Source organism: Lepidochelys kempii, chromosome 10, assembly GCF_965140265.1.
Source record: "Lepidochelys kempii isolate rLepKem1 chromosome 10, rLepKem1.hap2, whole genome shotgun sequence".
Lineage (NCBI taxonomy): Eukaryota > Metazoa > Chordata > Testudines > Cheloniidae > Lepidochelys > Lepidochelys kempii.
The window spans coordinates 58,015,721-58,042,493 of NC_133265.1; the positions used below are offsets into that span (position 1 = coordinate 58,015,721).

General features: G+C 39.1%; 1 protein-coding gene across 2 annotated transcripts in view; it reads left to right on the plus strand.

Annotated features, from left to right (window-relative positions):
• MYO1E (myosin IE) overlaps window positions 1–26,773 on the plus strand; it is a 141,771-nt gene that overhangs the window by 75,671 nt on the left and 39,327 nt on the right. For both annotated transcript variants that reach the window (XM_073303726.1, XM_073303728.1), the window contains exons 6-18: window positions 1,768–1,857; window positions 3,469–3,600; window positions 6,262–6,396; window positions 7,660–7,792; window positions 8,762–8,958; window positions 10,352–10,432; window positions 10,806–10,892; window positions 12,556–12,642; window positions 13,660–13,827; window positions 16,539–16,624; window positions 17,318–17,399; window positions 19,802–19,908; window positions 23,647–23,745. In XM_073303726.1, coding sequence (XP_073159827.1) covers window positions 1,768–1,857; window positions 3,469–3,600; window positions 6,262–6,396; window positions 7,660–7,792; window positions 8,762–8,958; window positions 10,352–10,432; window positions 10,806–10,892; window positions 12,556–12,642; window positions 13,660–13,827; window positions 16,539–16,624; window positions 17,318–17,399; window positions 19,802–19,908; window positions 23,647–23,745 — 1,484 coding nt within the window. The remainder of the gene's footprint in view (window positions 1–1,767; window positions 1,858–3,468; window positions 3,601–6,261; window positions 6,397–7,659; window positions 7,793–8,761; window positions 8,959–10,351; window positions 10,433–10,805; window positions 10,893–12,555; window positions 12,643–13,659; window positions 13,828–16,538; window positions 16,625–17,317; window positions 17,400–19,801; window positions 19,909–23,646; window positions 23,746–26,773) is intronic.

The following is a 26,773-nucleotide window of genomic DNA, read 5'->3' on the forward strand; positions in this document are numbered from 1 at the left end:
CTGATACATTTTCTTGAGTAGTGTATTATTTTTGTGTGAAATTCAATCCTCTCTACACAAACCTGAATATACACTAATTTTGAGCAAGAAACTAACACCCTGATCCTACTCCCATTAAAGCAAATGGCCCTTCCACAGCCAATGCTTCAAACTATGGGCTGATGCCGCTCTACACCTGCTAGGCTGAGTTTTATGATAATTGAATCTGGGTAAGTGAGAATCCAGTGACTTCCTCATGGCCTGCTCCCAGCACTTTTCTCCTTGCTGTCTGATTCGAAGCTCTCACAGAGCTAACCATTAGCCCATCTGTGGTCTTGAGCTACCATTCCGTATGCAGGCAAAACTCCCATTGTCTTGACAAGTTTTGTTTGTTTTAAGGAATTGCAAGATTGGGCTCCAAGGTTATAGGTTTAATTAGTAAGCAGTTATTTCATAAACAGGACATAAATACTTTGAAACCGAGTGATGATGTGTATAGTGTTAAAATAATTATTGTTCCCCATCCTGATCACCAGATACTTTTCACTATCCAAACATATCCTATGTATTTTGTTTCAATTTTTAATTATTCAGCAGAGTTCTGAATCTGCTTTTGAAGCCCTACATTTTCCAAATTCTCTACCTTCTTCCATTTTATTCCATTTGTCATTGTCCTCAAGATTCCAGTTTCCTTCTCTACTTGTTTCATTATACTTCTTGTTTGGACAGTAGGTCTTATTTAGAAGGGAAGTTAAAGGCAAAGAGGATAAAATGTGGCCAGAAATGTTGCAACCTTGGGCCAGATTGTGCCGCCAGATGCACTTGGTATAAACTTGGAGTAACTCTGTTGATTTAATGTAGATTTATATGCAGTTGCTCAGGTTAAAATATGATCCTCAAGGTTTTTTGTCCAACTCAATCTAGCCATGATCCAGAAAAATAAAGTTTCTCAGATAAAATGTACTTAGTGAAACAAAGGAACATAGGGTTCACCATACAGGATCCAAACCATTAGTCCATCAAGTTTGGTAGCCTCCTCCCAGTGTTCCAGGATAAAACTAACCCATTTCTCTCTGATCCCGCTTCCACTCCAGTAAATCACTCAGCCATCTGTGAACTGTTCTACATGGATATTTGTTATTGTTTTAATGTTCCCTAGAAACAGGGTTTTAAAAATTGCAAGCCACCTACTAACAAGGGGAGAAACTCTACCAATTCAGGGGTAGGAGAATTCTACCACCAAGGCCAGTGGTAGTGGCTTACTGATACTAAGGGGTGGGGATCTGCACCACTTTGCTTTTCTTCCTCCTGTATTCTCGTCCATCCCCCCATCTTCCTAGCTGCTGCAAGAGTGTGAGAGAAAAAGTCTCTGTTACTTTATCCTTGACCAGAGTCTGCCTCTGCTTCCAACCCTGTGAGCAGCAATGAAACTGTCAAGAAACAGGTCAGTTTCATTGTGCTCCTTCTTGGCATAGCCAGTGTTGCTACTTATAGCTATCTGCAAGTTCAGGAAGATGACTGCATCAGTTTACTTTCTGTTTAAGTTTGGATGATTTTCTTCACAATTATAAGAACTAGAAACTGAATTTAAAAAAAAAAAACTTGCATTCTGCAGACATATTGGCAGATTCCCCCTCACCTGGCCAAGAGGATATTCTAAAGCCTGCTTGTAGAGACAGGCATCCTTGCTCCTTATATATATCAAGTTTACAAATCATGATTTCATATGAATGCTCCAAGACCTTGATAAAGATCCCAAAGCAGATTTTTTTTTTTTTTAAATTACAGCATGTGAAGGACATTATTCTGCAGTCAAACCCTTTACTGGAAGCCTTTGGGAATGCGAAGACTGTACGGAACAATAACTCCAGCAGATTTGTAAGTTCCTCTCCGCAAAAGATTGCTTTTGCTCCTAACGTGTGAGTTTGATTTTGGCATCTTTGTGAAGGAAAATGCTGGTTTTCATATAAACGGAGAGGCACACATTTCAAGGTCTCCTAGATGTTATTGCAAATGTTTGTTTCTATTATGGTTTGGGCAAAGCTATTTGTAAACAGTGTGATGTGTAAACAAGACAACTATCAACCTAACTGGGGCCTAATCTGCACTGAACTGGAAGGTATGAGCATATCTATTTTCCAACCCGTGTAATAATTAGCTGTGATTTTTTTTTAATGGGATGGAACAATTGCTAGGCTTCACTGTTGAGCATGAAGGTTATTCATCTTTCCAAAAAGCAATAAGGAATTGTTTTCAGCACTTGATTATAAATGTTATACATAGTAATGGGAACTAACACTACATATGCAGAATAATGGCCTGATATTGTACCCTAAGTTCCGTTTTAACTAACGTAGCCCTTACAACATTTAATTTGGAAGAATCACCATGTATTTATAGGTTTCAGAGTAACAGCCGTGTTAGTCTGTATTCGCAAAAAGAAAAGGAGTACTTGTGGCACCTTAGAGACTAACCAATTTATTAGAGCATACTTGTGGCACCTTAGAGACTAACCAATAAATTGGTTAGTCTCTAAGGTGCCACAAGTACTCCTTTTCTTTTCATGTATTTATAAAATATAGTGAAGAGAGAATGGGACAACGTTACAGTACATATTTGGGACCAAATACCCTGCTTGTGTAAATGGGCACAGCTCTATTTAATTAAAATGGAGTTTTATCCTTTTATACCAGCATGAAATTTGAACCGTGCTTTTCAGATTTTAGACCCTTGTTGAAAACATACTGGATATAATAAAATATAAATGTCTTCACAGACATTCAGATATCAAGTGAACTAAAATATACAACTAGGTTATCTGATGCATCATGCAAGGGGGAAAAAAAATTCAAAACTGTAGATATCCTTATTGTTTTCCAATGTATTTCCTCGTCTGTGACTACCTGTATTAGCAGTGTGCCTTGCTTGACAAACTTCTTCCCCTTTTGCTCCCCTTAGTCATCCCCTTCACAAAATAGAAGTAAGGGTATATTTTGAAGTTGACGTGGGTTGTGAATGCGGTTCCTCAGTCCACCAAGATAAAAGGATCATTGATATACATCACCTGGAAACAGAAGGCTGTATTAACCATTGGTTTAAGGGGTTGTAAATCTACAACACTGGAGTAGTTCCCACATACATCAGTAGTAAATTTAGCCATCAGTGTTTCATTTCTGCAATCTGCCTAATTTACACCTACCAAATAAGGCAGAGGAAAGAAGTCCCCCAGTTAGTCCTTACATATGGGTTAGTGTACATCTTTGTTCTAAAGCACTACAGAATTATTATGTTGGGTTTAGAATTAGGTAACTGGACATGGAAAAGTGGGGAAGAAAGTAATTGTTTCTTAAGAGTCCAGGCCTAATTTAACCTTGAAGTAATACAGAATACATATTCTAGTTAGTTTCCTTGAGTTATACTGCAACAGGCCTCTGCTTTAAGCTTAGTTTTTATTAATCATTCAAAAACCTCTCTAATTATTTGTTACAGGGGAAATACTTTGAAATCCAGTTTAGCCCAGGTGGGGAGCCTGATGGTGGAAAGATCTCCAACTTTCTCCTGGAAAAGTCTCGGGTGGTAATGAGGAATCCTGGAGAAAGGAGTTTTCACATTTTTTACCAGGTCCGAAATGTACAGTTCCTTTCACAGTTATTAAAAAAAAAATACTTCTTCCATTTCTAGTTTTTCCTTTATATTGGTACGTCTCTCAATGAAGTCATGCTATTGACTGCATGTTTAAAAGGGCAGTCTGAATGTTGCTAGGTACCTTCAGTGCACACTAAGGCATTGTCTAACATAGACTCATTCAGTGGCTTGAGTCTCTTTCCAAATCCAGAAAACAGTAGACTCTCAGTGAAGTAACAACATGATGTATTTCTAAGGGCCAGCTTGAAAATTCACTGTTACCTCCCACATGGAAGAGTTTAACAGAATATAGTAGATAATTTCCCTGCAGATTTTTTAAAACTATTCTGTAGAATGTAATAGAGAATGATAACTTCTGTCCTAGCATTCTATTGTCTAGCTGCAAAAGAGAAACAGGCATCATTCTCCATTAAACTCTATAAGATTTTAGGATTATTTTTATAGTACCCTAAAAGTTTCATCTCTATTGCAGTTCATAGGACCTTTCTCTAAGGGCTGTTTTTCTTTCACTACCTTTTGATGGGAAAGATCCTTGTAAGCTAAATACTGGTTAAGTTGTACTAATAGAGACAATGTCAGTACAAGTGACTGTGGGCCAGCTTCATGGACATGAAACATCACTGCCAAATGGAAAAAGTGGAACTGGAGCTGGAAGTGCTTCAGGGACTGTGCATTCCCCTTCTTTGAGGGAAGTGAATGCATTGTTCTTCTGCGCCCTACTCCTCCCAGTTTAGGAGAGGCTTTGACAAACTCTGAAGCGCACCCCATTTTCTCCTCACCCTGAAAGGTGGCTACAACATAAGCCATGAAGATGAAAAGGACAGAGGGGGTCTTTAGGGTTCTGATAGTGATTGCAGAGGATCCACTGGGGGTTTGTTCATTCATTTTTGGGTATTAAAGATGTGTCTATGTACATATATCTGAGGCAGCATGGTGGCTCAGTTCATACAGTCTGGTGATACAAAGAGATCAGGAAGCTTCTTTAATTGCCCTATCCCAGCCCTGTGCCACTCACTCCCAGCCCTGATCGGCATAAGAGGTGTTAGGAGGCATTGCTGAACATGTCTAGTTGGCAGCCGGTGTCAAGTGGAGTTCCCCAGGGGTCGGTCCTGGGACCGGTTTTGTTCAATATCTTCATAAATGATCTGGAGAATGGTGTGGATTGCACTCTCAGCAAATTTGCGGATGATACTAAACTGGGAGGAGTGGTAGATACGCTGGAGGGCAGGGATAGGATACAGAGGGACCTAGACAAATTGGAGGATTGGGCCAAAAGAAATCTGATGAGGTTCAATAAGGATAAGTGCAGGGTCCTGCACTTAGGACGGAAGAACCCAATGCACAGCTACAGACTAGGGACCGAATGGCTAGGCAGCAATTCTGCGGAAAAGGACCTAGGGGTGACAGTGGACGAGAAGGTGGATATGAGCCAGCAGTGTGCCCTTGTTGCCAAGAAGGCCAATGGCATTTTGGGATGTATAAGTAGGGGCATAGCGAGCAGATCGAGGGACGTGATCGTTCCCCTCTATTCGACATTGGTGAGGCCTCATCTGGAGTACTGTGTCCAGTTTTGGGCCCCACACTACAAGAAGGATGTGGATAAATTGGAGAGAGTCCAGCGAAGGGCCACAAAAAAGATTAGGGGTCTGGAACACATGAGTTATGAGGAGAGGCTGAGGGAACTGGGATTGTTTAGTCTGCAGAAGAGAAGAATGAGGGGGGATTTGATAGCTGCTTTCAACTACCTGAGAGGTAGTTCCAGAGAGGATGGTTCTAGACTATTCTCAGTGGTAGAAGATGACAGGACAAGGAGTAATGGTCTCAAGTTGCAGTTGGGGAGGTTTAGGTTGGATATTAGGAAAAACTTTTTCACTAGGAGGGTGGTGAAACACTGGAATGCGTTGCCTAGGGAGGTGGTGGAATCTCCTTCCTTAGAAGTTTTTAAGGTCAGGCTTGACAAAGCCCTGGCTGGGATGATTTAATTGGGTATGGGTCCTGCTTTTGAGCAGGGGGTTGGACTAGATGACCTCCTGAGGTCCCTTCCAACCCTGATATTCTATGATTCTATGAACACTGTACTTGGGTGATCCCCAGCTGGCATAACAGACCCTTGGGGATTATGACAAGCCGGTGTTGTTCAGAGCAGCCAAAAGCCACTTTGAACTATGCTGAGGATGGGGACAGTGAAAAACTGGCCTCTGGATCAGGGAGTCACAAATTAGTGGGGCCACCTGAGGAATCCTCCCTGGACATTTAGTCCTGGTATTGCAGACTTGAAGACAGACCTATCCTGACATTCAGTTCACATTTTCCTCACACCTCTAATGCGAGGGAGCTCGTATCAGCGTGCAGCATTGCAAACTGAGAGTCTTATTCAAAGATCTAGTACTGAACACAGAAGTTTAAAAAAAAAAAAATCATTCCTGGGAATGGGAATGAGTGTCTGTTCTTCCAAGCCAAGATCAGAGAAACCTGAGAAAGGTACACTGCTGGCACTGCGTTCACCTGGCAAATAAAGAGACTGTCTTCTATGACATTACAGCCTCAGTCACCTGTTCAAGAGCTGTCCTTCCCCAGTTGGAGAGAGTTAGCTATGTAATGGAATGATATCTGATTTCTGGTGTTTTTCTTTTGCAGCTTATTGAAGGTGCCTCCTCAGAGCAAAAACACAGCCTGGGCATTACTAGCATGGATTACTATTACTATCTGAGCCTCTCTGGATCCTACAAAGTAGATGATATAAATGACAAATCTGATTTTCAGGAAACTCTGGTGTGTTTTTTAAATCAGTGCTCTGTGTATGTGTATTCATTCAGCTATACCTTTTAAGGCAAACAGTTTAATGTTTCATATTTACAGAAAAAGGAAAACCACATGCTGCAAATTCTTGTAGATAAAAACTCACCCATATAATTTTAATTACCCCTTTATTATGAATGGGTGTTCTTTCTGGCTAGCGCTCTGATAATTCTGCTAAAATAGCCACGCTATTTATTTTAGAAGTACAGATTCAATAGAAAAGAAGATCAGCCAGTGAGCAGCAGGCAGAGAAAATGCATTATGAAAAATATTAAAATACAGCACAATGATTAGCTTCCACTGAAAAGTGAAAATTGAAAACAGAAAGCTCTCAACTGTATATAGTAGCATGGGCTGAAGGTTAGAGGAAGGGACTGAGGGCTTGTCTACATGTACAGCACAGTGTAGCGCTTTAGTGAAGACTCTACTATGCCTCTCCTGTTGGCATAGTTAATCTGCCTCTGGGAGAGGCAGTAGCTGTGTCAATGGGAGAAGCTCTCCCGTCGCCATAGCGCTGTCTACACCAGGGGTTAGGTCAGTATAACTGCATCACTCAGGGATGTGGATTTTTCACACTGCTGAACAACATAGTTATACCAAAGTAAGTTTACAGAGTAAGTGTAGACCAGGCCTGAGAATCCGGAGACCAGGGCTCTGCATCCAGCTCTGATATTGACTTGCTGTGTGACCTATGGCTAGCTATGTGGATACCTCTGCCATTTCCAATGCAAAACATTATTTAAGTGCCAAGTATCATCATTATTACTGTACCAGCCTATGTGGGACTTTGGCAAAAATTACAGATTAGGAATCAGATTTGTAAAAGAACCATTTACTATACTTGATAAAAAACTATTCTGCAGATCAGTTATAAGCCTAAGCCAGCCAAAATGTAACTATTCTAGAATCATGCAGTATGCAGTTTTCACTTTTGTTAGGTCTAAATCATCTATTTGTGTAACAGGAATAATGTTTTTATAATACACATTGTCTTAGAATCTGTGTCTCCTTCTTTAGTGCCTCAGCTTCATTTTAGCATGTATGATGAGCTCATCTAGATCTCACATCCTGTTGATGAAATTCTGTGGAAACTTTAATGGGATTTGGAGGCCTGATTGCTTTAAATTCTTTTGAAAATCCCAGACTTAATTTTTTTAATTCCAATTAATTATTCATGGTTTGTGAAAAATATGGTGAATGAATAATGTTAGTAACTTGATGTCTTTCTTTTCCCAGCATGCAATGAATGTGATCGGCATCTTTGCAGAGGAGCAGTCATTGGTACTACAGATCGTGGCAGGAGTGCTGCACTTGGGAAACATCAGCTTTAAAGAAGTTGGCAATTATGCTGCAGTGGAGAGTGACGAGTGTAGGTAGCTCTGGAAACAATTACAGGATTAATGATGATGCAACAGGCTGAGGCCCAGATGTTGCAAGGTGAACTGAGTAGTGAGCTGCTTATCCAAATACAGTACATCATTTCTCATGCTCTGGGATTGCTAATTTGGTTTCTCTTCCAAAAACAATATGGGGTCATAGTCCCTAGTTGCACCCCAGGCAATCTTATTGACTTAATGAGAGGTGGAGCAGCAACTCTCTCCAGAGCTGGCCTTGGTAGCCAGAGCATAGATGCTTGGGGCATTGCCCATATTCCTACCCTATCCAGGCATTAAATGAAAACACCTGCTGTCTTTTAAAAACGTGGATGGCAGGGCAACCCTAGTGTAGCTTACTGTAGAACCCTGAATGAGCATAGGAAGGAGAGTAAGAAATATTAGGTTTCAGAGTAGCAGCCGTGTTAGTCTGTATTCGCAAAAAGAAAAGGAGTACTAGTACTCTAAGGTGCCACTAGTACTCCTTTTCTTTTTAAGAAATATTAGGAGCTGGATAATTGTATCCTTCCTTATTAAGTTCTGAACCTTGATGCTTTTTACCAAGAACTTTTTAAGGTTTAATTTCACTTAATTTCTTTCAGTCTAAGTTCAGTGCTTAATTTTCATATTTCTTCCACAGAGTGGTTTGCTTGTATTCAAATCACTGGTGTAAACTGTCTTATATGTTCTAAGGTTTGAGGTAAACAGCTGAAGACCTTTTTTGGGATGGGGTGCAATTTATTTAAAATCCATCTGGGTGTAAAGACTTGAATAATTTCTTGGAAGATTTAGAGAAGGTTTTGAGCCATAAGTCCCATTTTTACCACATCCCACCAGGTTTATTTCCGATGACTGCTACTTGAGATACTTGTGTGTTTTCTTGTTTGTTTGTTTGTTTTTTTAAAATCTTTAAATCACCATCCGTTGGTTTAGTTAAAAAACAACAACCCTGGTTGTTCTTGCAGTTTTGGCTTTCCCTGCTTTCCTCCTGGGAATTAACCAAAGCCGCCTGAAAGAGAAACTGACCAGCAGGCAGATGGACAGTAAGTGGGGAGGCAAATCAGAGTCCATTAATGTGACGCTTAATGTGGAACAGGCCTGCTACACCAGAGATGCTCTAGCCAAAGCCCTTCATGCCCGCATCTTTGACTACCTGGTGGATGTAAGTTGAATTTTTTCTGATTAGGTCACTAGGGTTAAATGATGAAAGGAAAAAATATTCCATGTGGGCTTTCCCCCACAATTCTCTGCTTTTGGCCATTGTATCCTTCCCCCACTGCACTACATTTCCTCAAGCCTTAAACAGCTGTTAATTGCTAACCCACTGCTATACAGCCCTCTCCATGCCTCCCTTCCACACACACACAAGCAGGGCTCCCTGGTGGCTGCCCTAGAGCAGGAATGCTAAGGGCAGGGGAAAGGGGTGCAGAGAGGCTCTTGCATGCAGTACTCCTGCACTGGAGGCGTCCTTAAATTGCTTGCGTTCCTAGAGCATTTAGCTGGGGACATTATAAAGATAGTGGCAGCACTGGATGGCACAACAAGGGCATGGCCATGGAACTCGAGATAGTGGCTCGAAGGCCCATGCTACATCCTTTCAAACGGTTTAAATGGCTGGTGAGTGCCCCATCTCCAGCACCGTTAGAGGCATTATGCCTCCTCTCAGCCTCCAGTCACTGCTGCCCATGTGGTGTACCACCTTCTCCTCGCCCACCTGCCCTCCCCCCATCCCCAAAATACAGCTCATGCTTTCAGAGCCTTAATGTGACCTATAGTCTGGGGCACTCTCAGGAAGGAAGAACAGTCAGGTAGTGAAACTCCCAGGGGGAGTGGTTACAGCCTCCCTTCATTGTCCCATTCTTGCTGCTTTCCAGGTGCTATTCTACTCCCTCTCCCTTCCTCTCATGCAAGGTAGTCCCTTTTCAGGATGAGACTGTAGGCTGAAATGGGAAGGGAGAAACATCAGATATTGGACAAGATATTGGGCTAGCTGGAGCAAAGGTTTGTTCTAGGGTGGCATTGCTATTTTCTTATAACTGCCTCACCATGGCAGCTCCCACTGCCTATATAGCAGGTGTCACTGGTGTTTTGCTCTTTTAAGTTGCTGGCAAGGAAAAGCAGAAATTTAAAAAGTTTAATGGGAAGAATCAGGTTGCATATCAGCAGAACTCTAACTGTTGAGCTTTTATAAACGTTCCTTTTATTTCTTGTTTGCTTTTTTTATTTCTCTTTTTAAATGGTCCAGTAACTCTTTCTAATGAGAAACAGATTTACAGGTAATAGCTCTGAAGGCTCACTTGCTTGGATAACGTAATGTAATGTATATAATATATACTGTAATGGATAATGTAGTACTCATTTGCTAACTGACGATAGAGTTTACCTTTTTAAATAAAGTGAAATACACTTGCGGGGAGAAAAGGGGAGTTTCATTCGTCATTGCATATAAAGAGGTTATTTTTGTACAACCCAAATTTTTTCAGTTCAAAGTTGCTTAAGGGTTTAAACTAGTTTGTTTTGTATAAACATGTTTTTTCCTCTCTGTTTTTTATTAGTCCATTAATAAGGCTATGGAGAAGGACTATGAAGAGTATAACATTGGAGTCTTAGACATTTATGGCTTTGAAATATTCCAGGTAAGATTGCAAAATTCAGGATCTGAATTGACCTGATGGGGAGAGAAGAATTTTTTTTTTTTAAAACTCTGTTCAAAAGAAAGAAAGGAAAATGTCATCTTCCTGGGCATTCATATGAACTACAGTGCCCAGTGGTAATAAGTCTCATGTAATAAAAATGAAGTACTGAAAACAGCTTCAGAGAATCTCGGTCACTGACCTTTACACTGAGGTGGTGACAATACACGGAATAAATGTAAAATCAGCTTCCAGCCCATCATTGAAAATGTTCATTAAAACCTCTCCAAAAATTGCTTATTATAAAAAAAATCAAAAGCTGTTTAGTGTAGAGCATGAGGCTAACATTGTTAACTTTTTTTCTGTTTCATTATAGAAAAATGGTTTTGAACAGTTCTGCATCAACTTTGTTAATGAAAAACTGCAGCAGATTTTTATTGAACTGACACTGAAGGCAGAACAGGTAACTACACATTGATAATCTCTGAGTTAAAAATTCACAGAGTTAGCTGTCACCCTTTTGTTTGGTGCTGGACTGAGGTTTCAGCCAGTGACAACAAAATTTGCCTTTTTGTAAAGCAAGGCCAAAAAAAATCATGGCAGTTAACTAACCTTGAAAATGTAAATAGCATCAGTTGCAGACACATTTTTCTTCCAATACAGTGATACAAAGGTGAGTCTCTTGCACAGTGTATTTATGCAGTCATATGACTTTCTGACCACACGCGCTGTGTGATCTGACTCACTGACAGAAGTGGAAAACTGCAGCTTGGTTCCATCCCTCCATTTTTGTGGAAAATGGCACTAAAAGTTAAATGCAAAAACAGTTTGTCTCACCCATTTGTCTCTATTTTTAATGAAATAGAGAATTCAGTTAACTTGGCTGTACATTTATTTTTATGCTACCCATTTCCTCACTTCTCTACCCTTTTAAAAGCATGTCCCTTTCTCTGCCCTGGAATGTCTTTGCCAAGTTTCTCCTTACATGAGCATCAAATTCTACATTGGAAAACAATGATAGCATGCAATATGGCCAGAGAGGTATGGTCTAGTAGTGCAAGTATAAACCTGGCACCCAAGGACTCCAGAATCAGCAGCTAAGTGTTCTTGGGCCAGTATTTCCAGAAGTGTACATACACAATTGCACTTCCACAAAAGTCCACACAAATGACTAGTTAAGTATCTAGCTGGACATTTATGTATGTAATTGATACAACTAGGGCTGGTCAAAAAATGTTTTAATGACATTTTTCTATCAAAATTTTTTTTGAATTTAACATGTTTTTGACCAGCTGTAGAGTTGGTTGCACTCACAGTCAAGGAACTGTGCCCAGAAAGAGGGAGCATAGCTGGTCCTGCATTTTTGCATGTGCAGTTCTGAACATGCTGTTGTGGAGATCTGGTCCTTAGCCTCTCTGTCTCAGTTTCTCCATCTATAAACTAGCCTTGAGAATATTGACAATCACCTGTGTCTCAGGTATTGTGAAACTTGTTTTGTTAGTGTTTGTAAAGCGGGTTGAAGATAAACATGTTAATTGAAAATCCTGCTCTGATTAGTAACTGCTCCAGTCGGGGTGAGGAGAATGGAAGGACTCTGAGGCCTCTGAACAGCACAAGGTGCACTGGATGAAGGGGGAGGATTTTATCCTCTGCCATGTCAGTGTTGTGTAATACAGAGCTGGATTGTACCCCAGTATTATTTTTCACAAAGTAACTGTAATCTGAGATTGGGAGACATATCAGATCAGAACAAGGGAGAGGTATGTTGTAGTTGGTGTTTTGGTCACCAGTATTACCACTAAATTATTGAATTTATATTCAAAGGGCCAGATTCATCCCTGTGGTAATTCCTTTGACTCAAAGAGATGAATTTGCCTCAGAATTCCTGTATTCATTTAGGACACAGTTCCGTGAATCCTCTACACGATCCCATAGACATTATCCAGCAGGAATTATTGTCAGTGCTTTTGGCAAGATCACCAAAAAGAAAATTCCAATCACCTGTATAGGCAGGTCTTTTAAAACCATTTGAATAGTATAGAATTTATGTGTGTGTGGACTATCCTAAATCCACTACTAAATCTACAATGTGAATGAATATTTGGGTCTTTCTTTCTATCTCACAGGAAGAATATGTGCAAGAAGGAATTAGGTGGACACCCATAGATTATTTCAACAACAAAATAGTATGTGACCTCATTGAGAATAAAGTGGTAAGTTTTTGTCACAAATACAGATGCATGAAACTGAGACAACATTTTTCTCCAAACTAATAGTTAGGACTGCCTCGCTGTCAAGAGTAGCCCAGGGTTGTGCAGCAAGTGGGACACCCGAATCCCATATGGGTAACATGTATTAGAGATGGACCAAAATTAGAACCCCAATACTAGTGCTGGTCAAAAGAAAAAAACTACCCCATTTTTCTGCTGGAAAATGGAGTTTAATCAAAATCTAAATTTTCCATGAACTCCACATCGCACTGAGGTGGCTCAGTCACAGGGAGACCACACTGAATCATGGGAAATGGCAGTTGTAGTTTTCGCTCCCTCATGTCCATTCTCCCCTGTGGGCCCATAGGGGAGAATGGGACATGAGGGAGCGAAAACTACAACTGCCATGATGCACTGTCACAGCTCAGGCAAAAGCAGAGATTAACGTTTTGACATTTCCAGGTGGAATGTTTTCACAACTTTTTTTCCCATGAAAACTTTTACTATTTACACTTTTCCTCCTGATTTGGGATGAAAATAAACATCAAAATATCAGAATTTCCCATGGAACAGAAATTCTGGTTTGTTTGAGCAGCTCTACTATGTACCCCCACACAAAGTCCCAAACTTTGGTCTTGGTTCAGAGGAAATGGTGAACCGTATGCATAGCATTCCCAGTGTTGCCTCTCATTTATCTGAAATGTGGTTAGCTTTTGGTGGTGGGGGAAGAAAATTGTGTATTTGTGACAGCTTTAAGCTAAAAGAAATAGATTTTCTGGGCACATTCACTTTTCTCCCTATCATTAGAGCTATCTAGTCAATTCTAGGACTTCCAGTTCTTCCTTATCTTTGCTTTCATGCTAATGGACAAATTAATCCCCAGTATAACTCCATTGGCTGTGGGGAAATTACACCTGGGATGAATTTGCTCTTAGTGTTTTACTCTATCTACCTTGAAACCATATCACAGGTTTCTTTTCTTTTCTTCCCCTTCTTCCCCATTGACCTCTGCCCTGTCAGAATCCCCCAGGAATTATGAGCATTCTGGATGATGTGTGTGCCACAATGCATGCAGTGGGAGAGGGAGCTGACCAGACGCTGCTCCAGAAACTCCAGATGCAGATTGGGACTCATGAACATTTCAACAGCTGGAACCAGGGATTTATCATCCACCATTATGCAGGAAAGGTGCTACAAAAAAACAGCTTTTAGAAGGAAAAAAACCCCAATTATTTTAAATGCTGTCTAATTTCTTTTAAATAAAAGCACAGTAACCAAATAGAGGGGAAATAGTTTTAACCCTGGATTAAAACTAAATTATCAGTTGCACAACTATCAAATTTAGTGAGTCTGACCCTCCTCTGACTGCCATCAGTTTTTCACTGATATAACTCCATTGACTTCAAAGGAATTACTCTTGTTTTACACAGGTATAGGTGAGAGGAGTATCAGGCCCCATGTTCTCAAAGGACAGGTCTACACTTAAAATTTTTGCCAGTATTGTAATGTCTGTTAGGGTTGTGGACTTTTTAATGACATTTTTATATAGGCAAAAGCACTAGTGCTTTCGCTAGTACTGTTTATTTCATTTGGGAAAAATCAAATTATGATGGCAAAGTACTCTTTTTTCCAGTATAAAGTCCATCTACACTAGGAAGGTTTACTTTTATAAAAGGTATACTTTTATACACTGGCAGGCCTTTTCTAGTATAGACTGGGTTAAATCTGGGGCTCAGCTGTGTTTCTTCTCTACAGAATGTGGGTTTTTTAAATTTTTTGATTAATCTCACACTAGGGACAACGGTCCTAGAGTCAGATTAGCAATTTGCATCTGTGATAAAATAGTTACAACAAAACCACTAGTTAAAGATGTTATCAATTTGTATACTTACGGATGTGCAGTATCATTCAAGGTCAAAAAATTTTCTCCATGTCAGGGAGAGATTAGGTTAAAAAAATAAAATGAGATTAAGGACATACTTTAATTGAGAAGTCAAGGAAGAAGCCTGCCAAATTGTCATTTCTCCCTTGGGCCTTACCCTTACTCACACTGAGTAGACCCTTTATACTGTAATAAGTTCTGCTGAAATCAGTGGGACTGCTTGTGGAATAACATACTGCTTAACAAGAGAAGTAGTATCAGATTCTGGCCCTGAACTTGTACTGTGGCAGCATACTACAGGGATTTCAGAAAGTGTGTTATTTTATATATCAAATGTGCACCCAACAGGAGTAAGTTACAGATTTGCAGCCATAGCTCTGAATTTCCTTGATTTGTTGGTTAAATGTAGGTCCTTTGCATTAGTTTCATTTGATCAGTTATTAAAAATACAAAATAAAAATAACCAAGAAACTGATATAAGAATCAGTCAGTAGCATTTATGTGAACATTTTAAAAAAGGACCATAGAAAGTATTGGGTCAGTGCCTATTCTGTTTCCAAGAGAATGTAATAGGAAACCTTAGAATTCATTGAGAACTAGAATTAGAATCAGAATCATAACTGAATATGAAATATGGATATACAGGAAAAGGTGTTATGAAAAGTAACTAGTTGTATGTACATAGATACTTTTCACATATGAATATCCTCCCTAGTTGCAAAAGCAATCATGTATAAGGACTAACTGTTTGTAAAACTAGAAGGTGTGAAGAAAAAGCAAAAAGTATTAAAATATTTCTTGGAAGAGAAGAAAAAGTTTGACATGTGACTGACAGTTTGTTGCCAGAATTTAGACCAATATGAATAAAAACAGCTGAATTATAAGCCTCTGAAAAGTGGTGTTTCCAATGGAAACCACAACGACCCTTAACAGTTAAATTAAAGTCATTTTCTAATAAAATATATTCCAGCTGTGTATGACTGGCTAGAAGATCAGCAACCAACCATCAGCAGTAAGGCAATTGAAAAGAACATAACATACATAACCTTCTGAGTGAAGCCATGGACTTCAATGAGATCAAGATTTCACCCAGTATTTTCTTATTGTAGTAGCATGTGTACAACAATGAGGCGCAGAATATTTCGTGTATTCTGGTTGGCATAGGTTATTACTACAGGGGTTTCAGTATCAGTCTACCATACATATCTCTTGACATGGTGCTAAGACTCGCAGAACTTTGACATGCAGAAACACTCATTTCCTATTTCTTTCTCGTACTGACTGCAACAACTGTTTCCATTATGGACTGCAGTGCTAAGATATCATCAAGAGAGTCCTTTTTCTTCTTCTTTTTTTAAAAAGTGAAATAAAGGAACCTAGTCAACTTGAAATCTAGTCAGTTTAAAAAACAAACAAGTTAAAATTACTTTTGCATCTGTCCCCAAGTGTGTCTGCCAATTTTTGTGGTTTTTACAAATGACATTGTCTGTGGCAGTGTGAGATACCTACTGAAACCAGAGAGGAAGTGAATTACACAGGAGAAACACTGAAACTGATGGCATACAAAGTGCTGTCAAATAATGGTGTCCCTCTTAAATTTGGAATCAATATGCAGGTGTTCTGTTTATTATTTTGTACTAAGTCCTGCTGTATTTCTCCTATTTGTTCTTGATTTTTTTTTTAACACCGCAGTACTTATTGATCTTATTGAATTACAGAAAACCTTGATTATGCAGAACTTTTGTTGTTGTTGTTGTTGTTTTTCCCTATATGATGTTAAATTTATTCCCAGGCTGTTGCATCTCATTAACCAGCTGCATGGTATTCTTTTTCATTAAATTCTAAATACATGACTGACATCAGCTAAGTCTTACATGACAAACTCATGAGGCAAATTATATTCAGGGATTTATTGGTTACCATGAATCAGATCAACAGAAAAATCATGGGGGTTTTAAAATATTGTTTAATTATCAGGGTCTCTACTAAACAACATTTGATTTCCACCTTGACCCAGGTATCCTATGATATGGATGGATTCTGTGAGAGGAATCGGGATGTTCTTTTCATGGACTTGATTGAACTCATGCAGAGCAGTGAGCTGTACGTAGACAAAACTTGTTTAACACTTAACACTTTTGGTGACTAGAATGTTGGTTCAAGTAGATGCCGGTGGCCTGATTCTCCACTGCCTTGCACCATGTGTAGCCATTTACACCTGCGCAAAGTGAGTATAAAACATGACCAAATCAAAATGGTAGCATTTTGTAGCCAGTTTACACAGATGTGAATGACTATACACTGTGCAAGGTGCAGTGGGGGATCAGGCCAAAAGTAGACTAGATATGATCAGTGTACAGGCTAGATATGATCAGAATCTCGTCCAGTGATTTGTAAAGTGCTTTGAAATCAGTAAAAGAAAGGTTCTTGGTTAAAGGTACAAAGTAGCATTTTTAAATATTGTATATTTTAATTAATAATGTTGATATATTAATTTTTAAAAAAATTAAGGCTATCCATATAATATTCCTTTGAATCTGGGATTTTGTGACCCTTCAGAAATTCACGTGTCAGCGAAAGGGATTGCTGAAAAAGCACTGTCTGCAGATAAAGCTGTTGGAAAATGTTGATCTTAGATTGATTTGGTATGTCTGCATTCGCAACTTACTGTAAATAATCATGCATAGTCTACTAAACCACCAGTTTCTACCATGTATCCCTTGATATACTGCAGTGTGCACAATGCATGGTTGTTCTGTCCTCATACACCAACATGTCTTGCTAATTCTTTTCCAGACCTTTTATAAAGGCTCTATTTCCTGAAAACCTCCAAGCGGACAAGAAAGGCCGCCCAACCACTGCTGGCAGTAAAATTAAGGTATGTTCAGTTTATGCCTCTTGGATATAACTGGTGGAAAGGGCGGGGACAATTTTTCTTGGAGGTAGTGTTTTTATACTTGAAAACTTTCCTTTTACAGTAACAGGATCAGCTCAGAGGGGTCTGATGCCCTAGCCTTGATAGAAAGACCCCCTCCCTCCCCAAAAAAAGTCAGTTTCCCATCTCATAGGTACCTATACAAACAGTTACTGAACATTTTTCTACTTGGTATGACATCTGTTTTAGCTGAATTGATGAGCTAGACCTTGTGACCTCTTCATACTTAATATTTGCATAGTGCTGGAAAATAAATTAGTTGTATGAGTGGTAAAAACTTTTATTATGGTTATTTAGTAAATTTATTAAGGGAGAACAAGCCCAGCTACACTGTATCCAAAATAAGAAATGTGCCTATACTTCAAAGATAACAGGCCAAATTTCTTAGCTGGTAAATTGGTACAACTCTATTGACATCAATGGAGGTACACCATTTTACACCAGCCAAGCATCAGGCCCAGAGTATTTTGTTTAAAGGTGAATATTGCATTTGGGAAATATATACAGGTTTTTGCATTGTAACCATTTCAGAATGAAAGTGAAAATTCAGTCAACTTCAGTATTTCATTAAATGTCAAAAAACAAAACGAAAATATCCCAGCAGATTCTGCACAACTAACAAGCAAGGGAGTAACTTCAAATTAGCAACATTCCTGGGCTTTGTGAATGAATAGGGAAGGAGTCCTGGAACTTCACATACACACTGTATACAAAATCGCTTCATAACCAGGCCAACTTTGTAATTTTCCTCATAAACAAAATAGGAGTTCTGGACAGTGAAAAAGAGTGAAAAGCACTTTATTCATTAAATACTGAACATACATACCCACACATACTTATACATTGCATTTGGAAAATATATTTCCCCCCCAATTACATGTATATAATTTTCCTCCCCAAATACAATATATAGTATGTGTGGGTGGGTGGGTGTATTTAATGAAAAAAGTGGTTTTCACTGTTTTTCATTGTCCAAAACTCCTATTTTGATTATGAAGAAAATTACAAATCTGGCTTGGTTGTAAAGTAATTTTGTTTCAGCCATCACAACATTATATTTTCACTTTATGTGAATTTTTTTGCCCAGCTTTAGTTTGAATTTCCAAAATGGCAATTGGTGGCAGTGATAGCAGCACTGGCATGTGCATAATGAATGAGCCCCTTCAAACAGCTGCTTGGTGTCCTGCAATTAACTACAGATAACTTGTCCCTTAACAGCCCAGAAAGCCTGATCCAGTGCTCACTGTAATCAATAAAAGGCTCCTGTTGACTTCAGTGGACATTGAATCAGGCCTCACTGTTCAGATTTCTAGCATATTATTTGAAGATTGACCTGAACCTATGCCCCCCAGATCCCAAAGTCCCAAAAATTTGGAAGAGTTTGGATCCTAATCCGAATTTAGCAATTTCTTGTTATTATTACTGCAAGAAGGCTATTAATAACTTGAATTCTCACTTACGTCAAATAGATCTTAGCACTTTTGTCTAGAAAGCAATGTTAGTCTAACGACACTGCCCCTTTTGTCATATTTCACCTTGACTGTTGAGATCAACTGAAAAAAGAAAAGGAGGACTTGTGGCACCTTACAGACTAACAAATTTATTAGAGCATAAGCGTTCGTGAGCTACAGCTTACTTCATCGGATGCAACTGAAGCATTCACATAACAGCCCCCAGATTTAAATGTCAGGGGCTGGAGATAGGGTGATTTCATTTAAAAGCCATCAACTCTCAACTCACTCCCCACCCTCAGGGCATCCTACCATGGCAGTATATCTACTAAAGTGTTTTCTTAGGAGGTGGCTTGGCATGGGATTGAGTTTCACTGTAGTGGGAGTTGGTGGACTTTGTCAGTGGATGTAAAGTCAGTCTGGTTGTATTAATTTGTGCATTCAATGTGTACATGTGCCTAGAGATGACAATGGGTATATTTTACAAATCAAATCAATAAGATGGAAGAGTTCCCTTTTTTTGATGGAGCAAAGATGAATTATACAACACAAGAGCAAGAAATAGAAAGATAAAAGTCCAGTAATGTAAAAATAACTGATAGCTTCCTTGCTAATGACAGGTGGCCTTCAATTTGAGATTTTTAATGGAAACGCTTTGTGAATTGTGACTTTTTCCCCATGTATGTGACTATTTCCATGTAGCCCTTTTACAAGGTCAAATTGAGTCTCTCACTAGACAACCACGCTTGTGGGGCTACTTGCTGACTCCTGCTGCATATTATCCAAAGATACTGTGGTGGTCAGTGGAGCAGTAGACAATTGACACTTTGAAGAAATGTCCTATATAACTTACCTGAATCAGCTCATATCTAAGTTTTGTTCCTCATTTCACAGAAACAAGCAAATGATCTTGTTGGTACCCTGATGAAATGTACACCTCACTACATCCGCTGCATCAAGCCCAATGAAACAAAGAAGCCTCGAGATTGGGAGGAGAGCAGGTACGAGTTAGCCAAGTATGGGGTGGGCAGAGCCAAAGTAACAGTCCAAACAAGGCTTCCTTTGAGCAGCAGAAACATTTGTAATCACACAGCATGCCAGCAAACAGAACTGGGTACTCTAGACACAGTACTTGACAGAATCCTTCAGACCTGACATATAACCACTTACTCTACGGCCTCTCCTAAACTCTGAGGAAACACAGTAGTTTTGTTTGATTAGGATTAGTCATTAATGTGGTTAATCGTAGTCTTTCCCGAGCTAGTTGTGGGTAATCACAATTTACAGAATGTATTTGAGTAACTCCCGTAGTAATTAAGGGCTAAATTTTCAGAACAGTATAATAGGATTTACACAACTAAATCCTGGTACACACAAACAGAATGTAGCTTATAACTTTTGTTTGCTGCTTTGAAAAACCATAGCTTCTACTAGGTAGTTAAAACCCTAGCAGTCTGAGCAGAAGTCACTCTGGGTATGTCTACACTGTGATAAAAGGCCTGTGGTGCAGCCACAGCTGGCCCAGATCAGTGGGCTCTGGCTGCAGGGCTGTAAAATTGCAGTGTAGACATTTGGGCTTCAGGTGGAGCTCAGGCTCTGAGACCCCATTTTCCAACGATGTGTGTTGTTTTGCCATTGCTGAGGTAATTGGCAATGAAGTACAGGTAAATAGAATGCAACACACTGTGTGATACCATCCCCAGAGGTAAATTGACATCATCTAGCCTTATAACTATGAGCACTTTTCCCCAGTTTTTAAAACGAATGATCTCTCATTCATTAAACTGGATTTTATATTTATATTCTATGCATTGTGGTAAAGCCTCAAACACCCAGAAATTCTTCATAGTTGTTAGTGATGTCCCCAAGGAAAGGCAGATCTGCTCATATGCATATCCCTAAGCAAAACTGTGGTCTGCAGTTTGTTTCTGTAGTGAAGATTCATGGGACTGACCAAAGGGATTTTTTTGTTTTGCTGTTTTCCTTACATAGTATTGTTATCTTACTGCTGTGGGAAAGTTCAGTGACACTGGAAATAGAACATCTAAGTGGGTTGAAAGAGTCACAGTGATATTTTGCTGAACAATATTGGTTTAGCTTTTGAAAGGAATATTTTCCTGGGGTCATTTAGTCTCATGCACCACACCGATGAACACATATTTGAAAAATTATTGCGGCTGCATATACGATCTGCTTACAATTAGCCTGTTAATGGACTTCAAAAATATTGTTGTCTTGCTAAAGAAAGAACTTTACCCAGGGGAAGCCTGTGTTACTGTGTACTACACAAACCCATGTCGCTCCAGGTTTGTACTTCATTTAAATAGTTTCAGAAACTGTAGCACTCTGCTTAAGATAGACCTTGTATCAAATCTAAGATTCAGCAGGATTAGTTGCTTATTCCAAAATTTGGGGTGTTTCTTGAAAATGTGTTTTTCTTTCGATTCTGGTACAGCTGCTTGGCCTGAAATTTTTCTGTATTAGCAGAATTCCTAGACCTTGACTCTGCTTGAGGTTGATGCCTAAGGGGAGATTTTTAAGAGTGTCTTTTTCCCAGGAAAAAAAAAGGACAAAAAAGAAATGTTTAAGAAATGTAGTGTTGCTGGACACTGGTACTGGAAGAGTAGTAAGAAAAAAGGAGTTGTATTGTTGTTCCACTGCATTATTCCAGATGTGAACAGGAGGGAAAGCTATAAACAGGAAAATATATTTTTGAACATCATCTCTCTACTGTTACTACACCAGAAGCCTTGGAAGGGGTACAAAATCTACTTTGGTTCCTTGAACACTAACATTGAAATATGCAGCACTTTTTATAGTGAGTTTGAAGTCCAAAAAGCAACTTACATTGCTTAAGGAAACCATTTTTATAAACTTTTATTAAAAATAAAAAATGACTGGTGGGTTTTGTCATTGACAACATGGGATTTAAAAAATGAGAAATTATCCCCCTTTATAGTGTGAGTCATAGAACAGGAATGTCTCGATTTAAAAAAATCAACGGGCAAAAAAAAACATCCTGTACTTTAGAGGCTTGGAATGAAGCTAAACTTAGAAAATAACTCCAGTGAAGCAACAATTGAGAGCAATGCTTAATTTGTGCGGGGCTTGCCAGGGCTGAGCCCCGGCACCTCTAGTCTTGGCAGTTCATAGCCCCGGCACCTTTGGGTTTGTTTCATCAGTTATGAATGTAAAAAAATTGCTTGAGTCCTGGCACCTTTTTCGCTACAAATTAAGCACTGATTGAGAGGTACCAGAATTTGAAATAGGTCTTTGTAAAGAATGGAAAGATGGTAAGCAAAATTATATACATAATTTAAAGAAGCATTTTTTTAATGTGGTGATTTGTTAAATTAATTGAAAAAATTTAGCAGTCCTGTTGTTTCTTATTGCAAGCTATTCAGATTTGGACCTTAAAAAAAAAAATCAGTCATTTTAATACACACCCCCTCCAGCTCTCTGATGTGAATTATAAACATTCAGGAAATTAGGGAAATGCAGAGCAGTAAAGCAGGACTCCTACAACAGCAACAAAAGTTCACTGAAAGATAGTCCCTTATTCTGAGTTAATGTCTAAGCTTTAAGAAGTGGTCTAGCAGTATATACTTTTGTTTTTAAATTTAGAAAAATGTAAAATGTGCTCCCAAACTCCAGAAAGGGAGAATGAAGTCCCAAAGAGAAGCCCTTTCTTTTACATTCTATTTTCCCCTTCGAGATTTAAGATGAAATCCTCAGCTCCTGTGCAGAACTGAAGTAAAAGGGCTTTTCACAGAGGAACTATAGAGCTGTCAGAGGAATGGAGTCTTCCCCTTCAGCCCATAGACAAGATACAGAGCACCTCCACAGCCTGCCTACAGCTGTTAGTTCAGCCTCTGGGACTGGTGCCAACCTACAAGGCTTGTGGCCATTAGAACTATGCAGTGTGTGGACTGCTGAGCATGCTCCAGCCACTCTTCCAGCCTGACACAAATCTTCCCTCTGTAATATGGCAGAGATAGGAGCCATGGTACCCAGGGACACACTGCTCAGCTTCTGCTTTCCAGCCCCTGGTACTCCAGAAGAGTGCTATTTTGGACCTTTGACCATCGAACTTGGCCCTTCTTGCACAGTATTGAGTCTGAATAGCCATATATAAGATACTATGTTTAATTTTGAGCTATGTAAAGTGCAGGTGAAAATTAAAAATTTATGATAAAAGAAAACAGGTTAGTCTCCCAACGTCCAGTGTCATCTCAGTATTTGGGGCATTTGTAGGTCAGAATTTACTTGGCTTTTTTTAATGGCCAAGTATTAGAGCCATGAACTGTGGACTAATCAAGTCCTGAATTATTCATTAGACCTTTAAACAAAAGGGAAAAAAGAATATCAAAGTAAAATTGGAAAGTTAAAGTTTTGGTTAAGGGACCTCTAAACAAATGAGAACAGGCTTAATCGAGTGCTCATCTTTCCCTAAACTGGGAAAAACTGTAATGAGATAAACTTACAAGGCAAAAGAACAGAACAGCTACAATAACTCCATCCCAGTCTTGATGGGATCCACATTTTCATCCCACCATGTAGTGACGTACAGTTTGACTATTGTTCCCTTTATACTTTGTGTGAGTGAGCGCACGCACACACACACACATGTGGTTCAGAACTAGAGACTTTAAACAGAATATATAATTGTAAGGATACATACGTTTATAAAAAGGCTGAAAAGAAAGGGATTATAAATCTCACTGTGTTTTTCCCCACAGGGTAAAGCATCAAGTGGAATACCTAGGGCTGAAAGAAAATATTCGAGTAAGGAGAGCAGGCTATGCGTACAGACGGGTATTCAAAAAGTTTTTGCAGAGGTACAGTATTACAGGCATTGCAGTATTGCTGTACAGTGGTTTGCTACATGGGTGCGGAAAAGAGGAGGAAAGAAAAGCCACAAGCCCTGAAAAAGTTTCTAGTTTCTCCCATTAGCTTTAACTGTGCAGTATTCAGTTTATATAGAGATTTAAAGGAACAAAGGCTTTTAAAGCCAACTTTTTGCCATTGAGAAGTATCATGTTCTTCTCTCAACTTACCTAAAGTATCAATTCCTACTGCACTGCTATGGATCTCTCAGAGGTAAGAGTTAAAGTCTATGGGAATAGAGAACTAGAAAAGTGTTCAGTAGCATATGCTCCAGTCTATGAAACCCACACTCCTTTGAATGGCTAGCTCTGTATTTGTACATTAACATCTATCTCTTTGCTGAGACTCTCTTAAATTAAAGTAATTTCAATCAAATAATAATATATATTCCAGCCTTTGGTGGAATAATTGACACACAGCTACCCAGGATCAAATTGAGACATCTTATGATAGATCAGCAAGCTGGTACTTTTTTTATTTTTTTTTTTAAACTTTTAAACTTTAAATCTTGTATTTGAGAATCTAAGCTTTAATTCTAAAATTATATTGTTGCAAAGGCTGAGATAAACAGATCACCCAACATCCACAGAGCGGAACAGAATCACTCAAGATAGCGGATAGATCTAAAATAATGAGCATGGACATCTTGTTTTCATCCGTCATCATGAGAGCCTCAGCCAAGAAGAACTGTTCAGTCTCAGTACCATACTCTGGTGCAAAACCAGATTTTCTGGGATCAAGAAAATCCAAGGAATGATGCACCAAGAAACAAAACGTTGCTTCCTTTTTGGAAGCAACATTCTTAGTGACAGTGCTGCCGGCATGAAGCAGAGTCCTGCCCAGAAACCTCATGATTTTTAGCATGTGTCTCCTCCTTTTTGAAAACAATGGGTAAAATTAATTGGTGATGTACCTCCAGAGTATTTTCAGGGATTAATTTAGCCCCTTTTCTGGGATAATTCATCGTGGAACAATCCTTCACATGATTTAATCTACTCCCAGTCTTCTAGTAAAACATAAATGTACTTCATATTGTGTTAGCCCACCTCAGAATGTTATGCTGAAGAAATACAACTTGGAGAATGAAGCACTTTCTGCTTACTAGATAGAATAAGCAACCAATAATGCATGTTAAATCTAGTGTCCGCTAGATAATAGCTGAACATTGACTATGTATTGGGCCCATGCAGATTCAAAAACTCTCTGAATGAAAGCTCTGCCCAGTGAAAGCCTAACGGCACTTAGGGAAGAAGGTGAATAGATTTCTACTCTTACAGGCAGAGATCCACAGGCAGTCTTAGTCCATGAAATCTCCCTGCAGTAGGATTTAGCTCTTTGCTTCAGTGCAGTTTGGTAAAGTTTAACTTCTTGTTGTGAGTAAAAATCTTCCTGCACCCTTTCCATTCACAGTTACCTAACATCCAGAACAAGCTCTGTTTTGACACCATGAGTCAGTGTGAGTAAAAGTGGACTGAGGCATGGGATGGACAGGAAATGCATGTTTGTGCAGTTGTTTTCATTGGGAGTTCCTTGGCAGCTCTATGTAAGTGGAGATTTCTGGGCTGAATGGACTTTTATGTCTGAAATTTTCATTTGCATGTGAAAAGCCAAAGTCACTGAAAAGGCCTGTGTGTTTTAAAGCATAACCAATCCAAGAGCTAAGCCCCATACTCCCATATTTAGACATATGACCTAACTGCTTATTGTGCATTTATAATGGATTCTTTTTTTGGCAGTCATGATTTGGCATTTTTTCAAAGGCATTTTAAACCCAGGCTCAGCACTTGTGCCTGAATCACACTTCCACCTCATATTGCATGAGCTCCAAAAGCCCAGATAGAGGGACATTAATACTACTGATTGAAATGGACACAATCATAGAATACACAGAGATGTGTTTGAGGAGAGTGCTGTGCCACATGGCAATGCACAATATAATACCACCATACATTATTACATATTATAGAATAATGTGGCTGACTGGAAACACAGACACCTCACAGCATTCAGTGTGTGAAGTGATCGTGGTGGATATAACTGGGAGGAAAAAAAGAGTTTCAAAGTTTTTTTTTTTATATAGCTTTGAAGATTACTATTTATATTAAAAATATTTTATTCGCTGATTTCCACTCCTACCACTCCCCCCCCAAAATGGCTAGAATTTGTGATCTGAAACATGTGTAAGACAGATTCAGAGGGAATATGCAAGATAGTATAACTTAGTTTTTCTTACACTGACTTAGTCTCCCTTATATTAAGATTCCTTACACTGACTTAAACCCACTGTACTGATGAATTTACATGCTGAACAGCCAGAAGAAACTGGAAAGTAAGCAGGGTAGGAACCTCGTTAACTTAGAGCTCCTTCTTCTTACTCCTCCACATAAATTACACTAATGTTAGATATCCTGCTACATCAGGATGGGTTTACCTATGTCTAAGAGTTTTAGAGGGACTTAGTATTGTCCAACTTACACCATCTTGCATATTACTTCAGCATTTGACCCTTAAACATTTATAAATAGAGCTGGTCCAGTTAGTCATTACAGATGTAGTTCCTTTTGTTGTTCACAAATTCTCCCAGGTTTCTTCTAGTACGTGCTGTTTGTGAGTTTTTTCTTAAGTTTGGGCAAGTAATTTGCATACTTTGGGTTGTTCACAGTCTGTTGCCTGTCACTGTTATTTGTGATGTGTGGTTTGTCATTTACGTTGCATGGCATCTGATCCATGTCTGGGAAATGTTTTAGACAGAAGAACAATGAAAAATGAGCTTTTCTAATAAATAACCATTTGTGCAGTTTCAGGGTCTGGACACATTGTCACTAACACCCAGAGGCTGCCTCAAGGAACTCAGGAATCATAGTGAACCAAACGCAACACTTTATCACTGATTTTCCCCCCTCACTATTCAAATAGTTTCACTAATAAACATGTATTTACATTGTACCCCAGCATGCCTGGCAGGCCTCAGGAAAACAA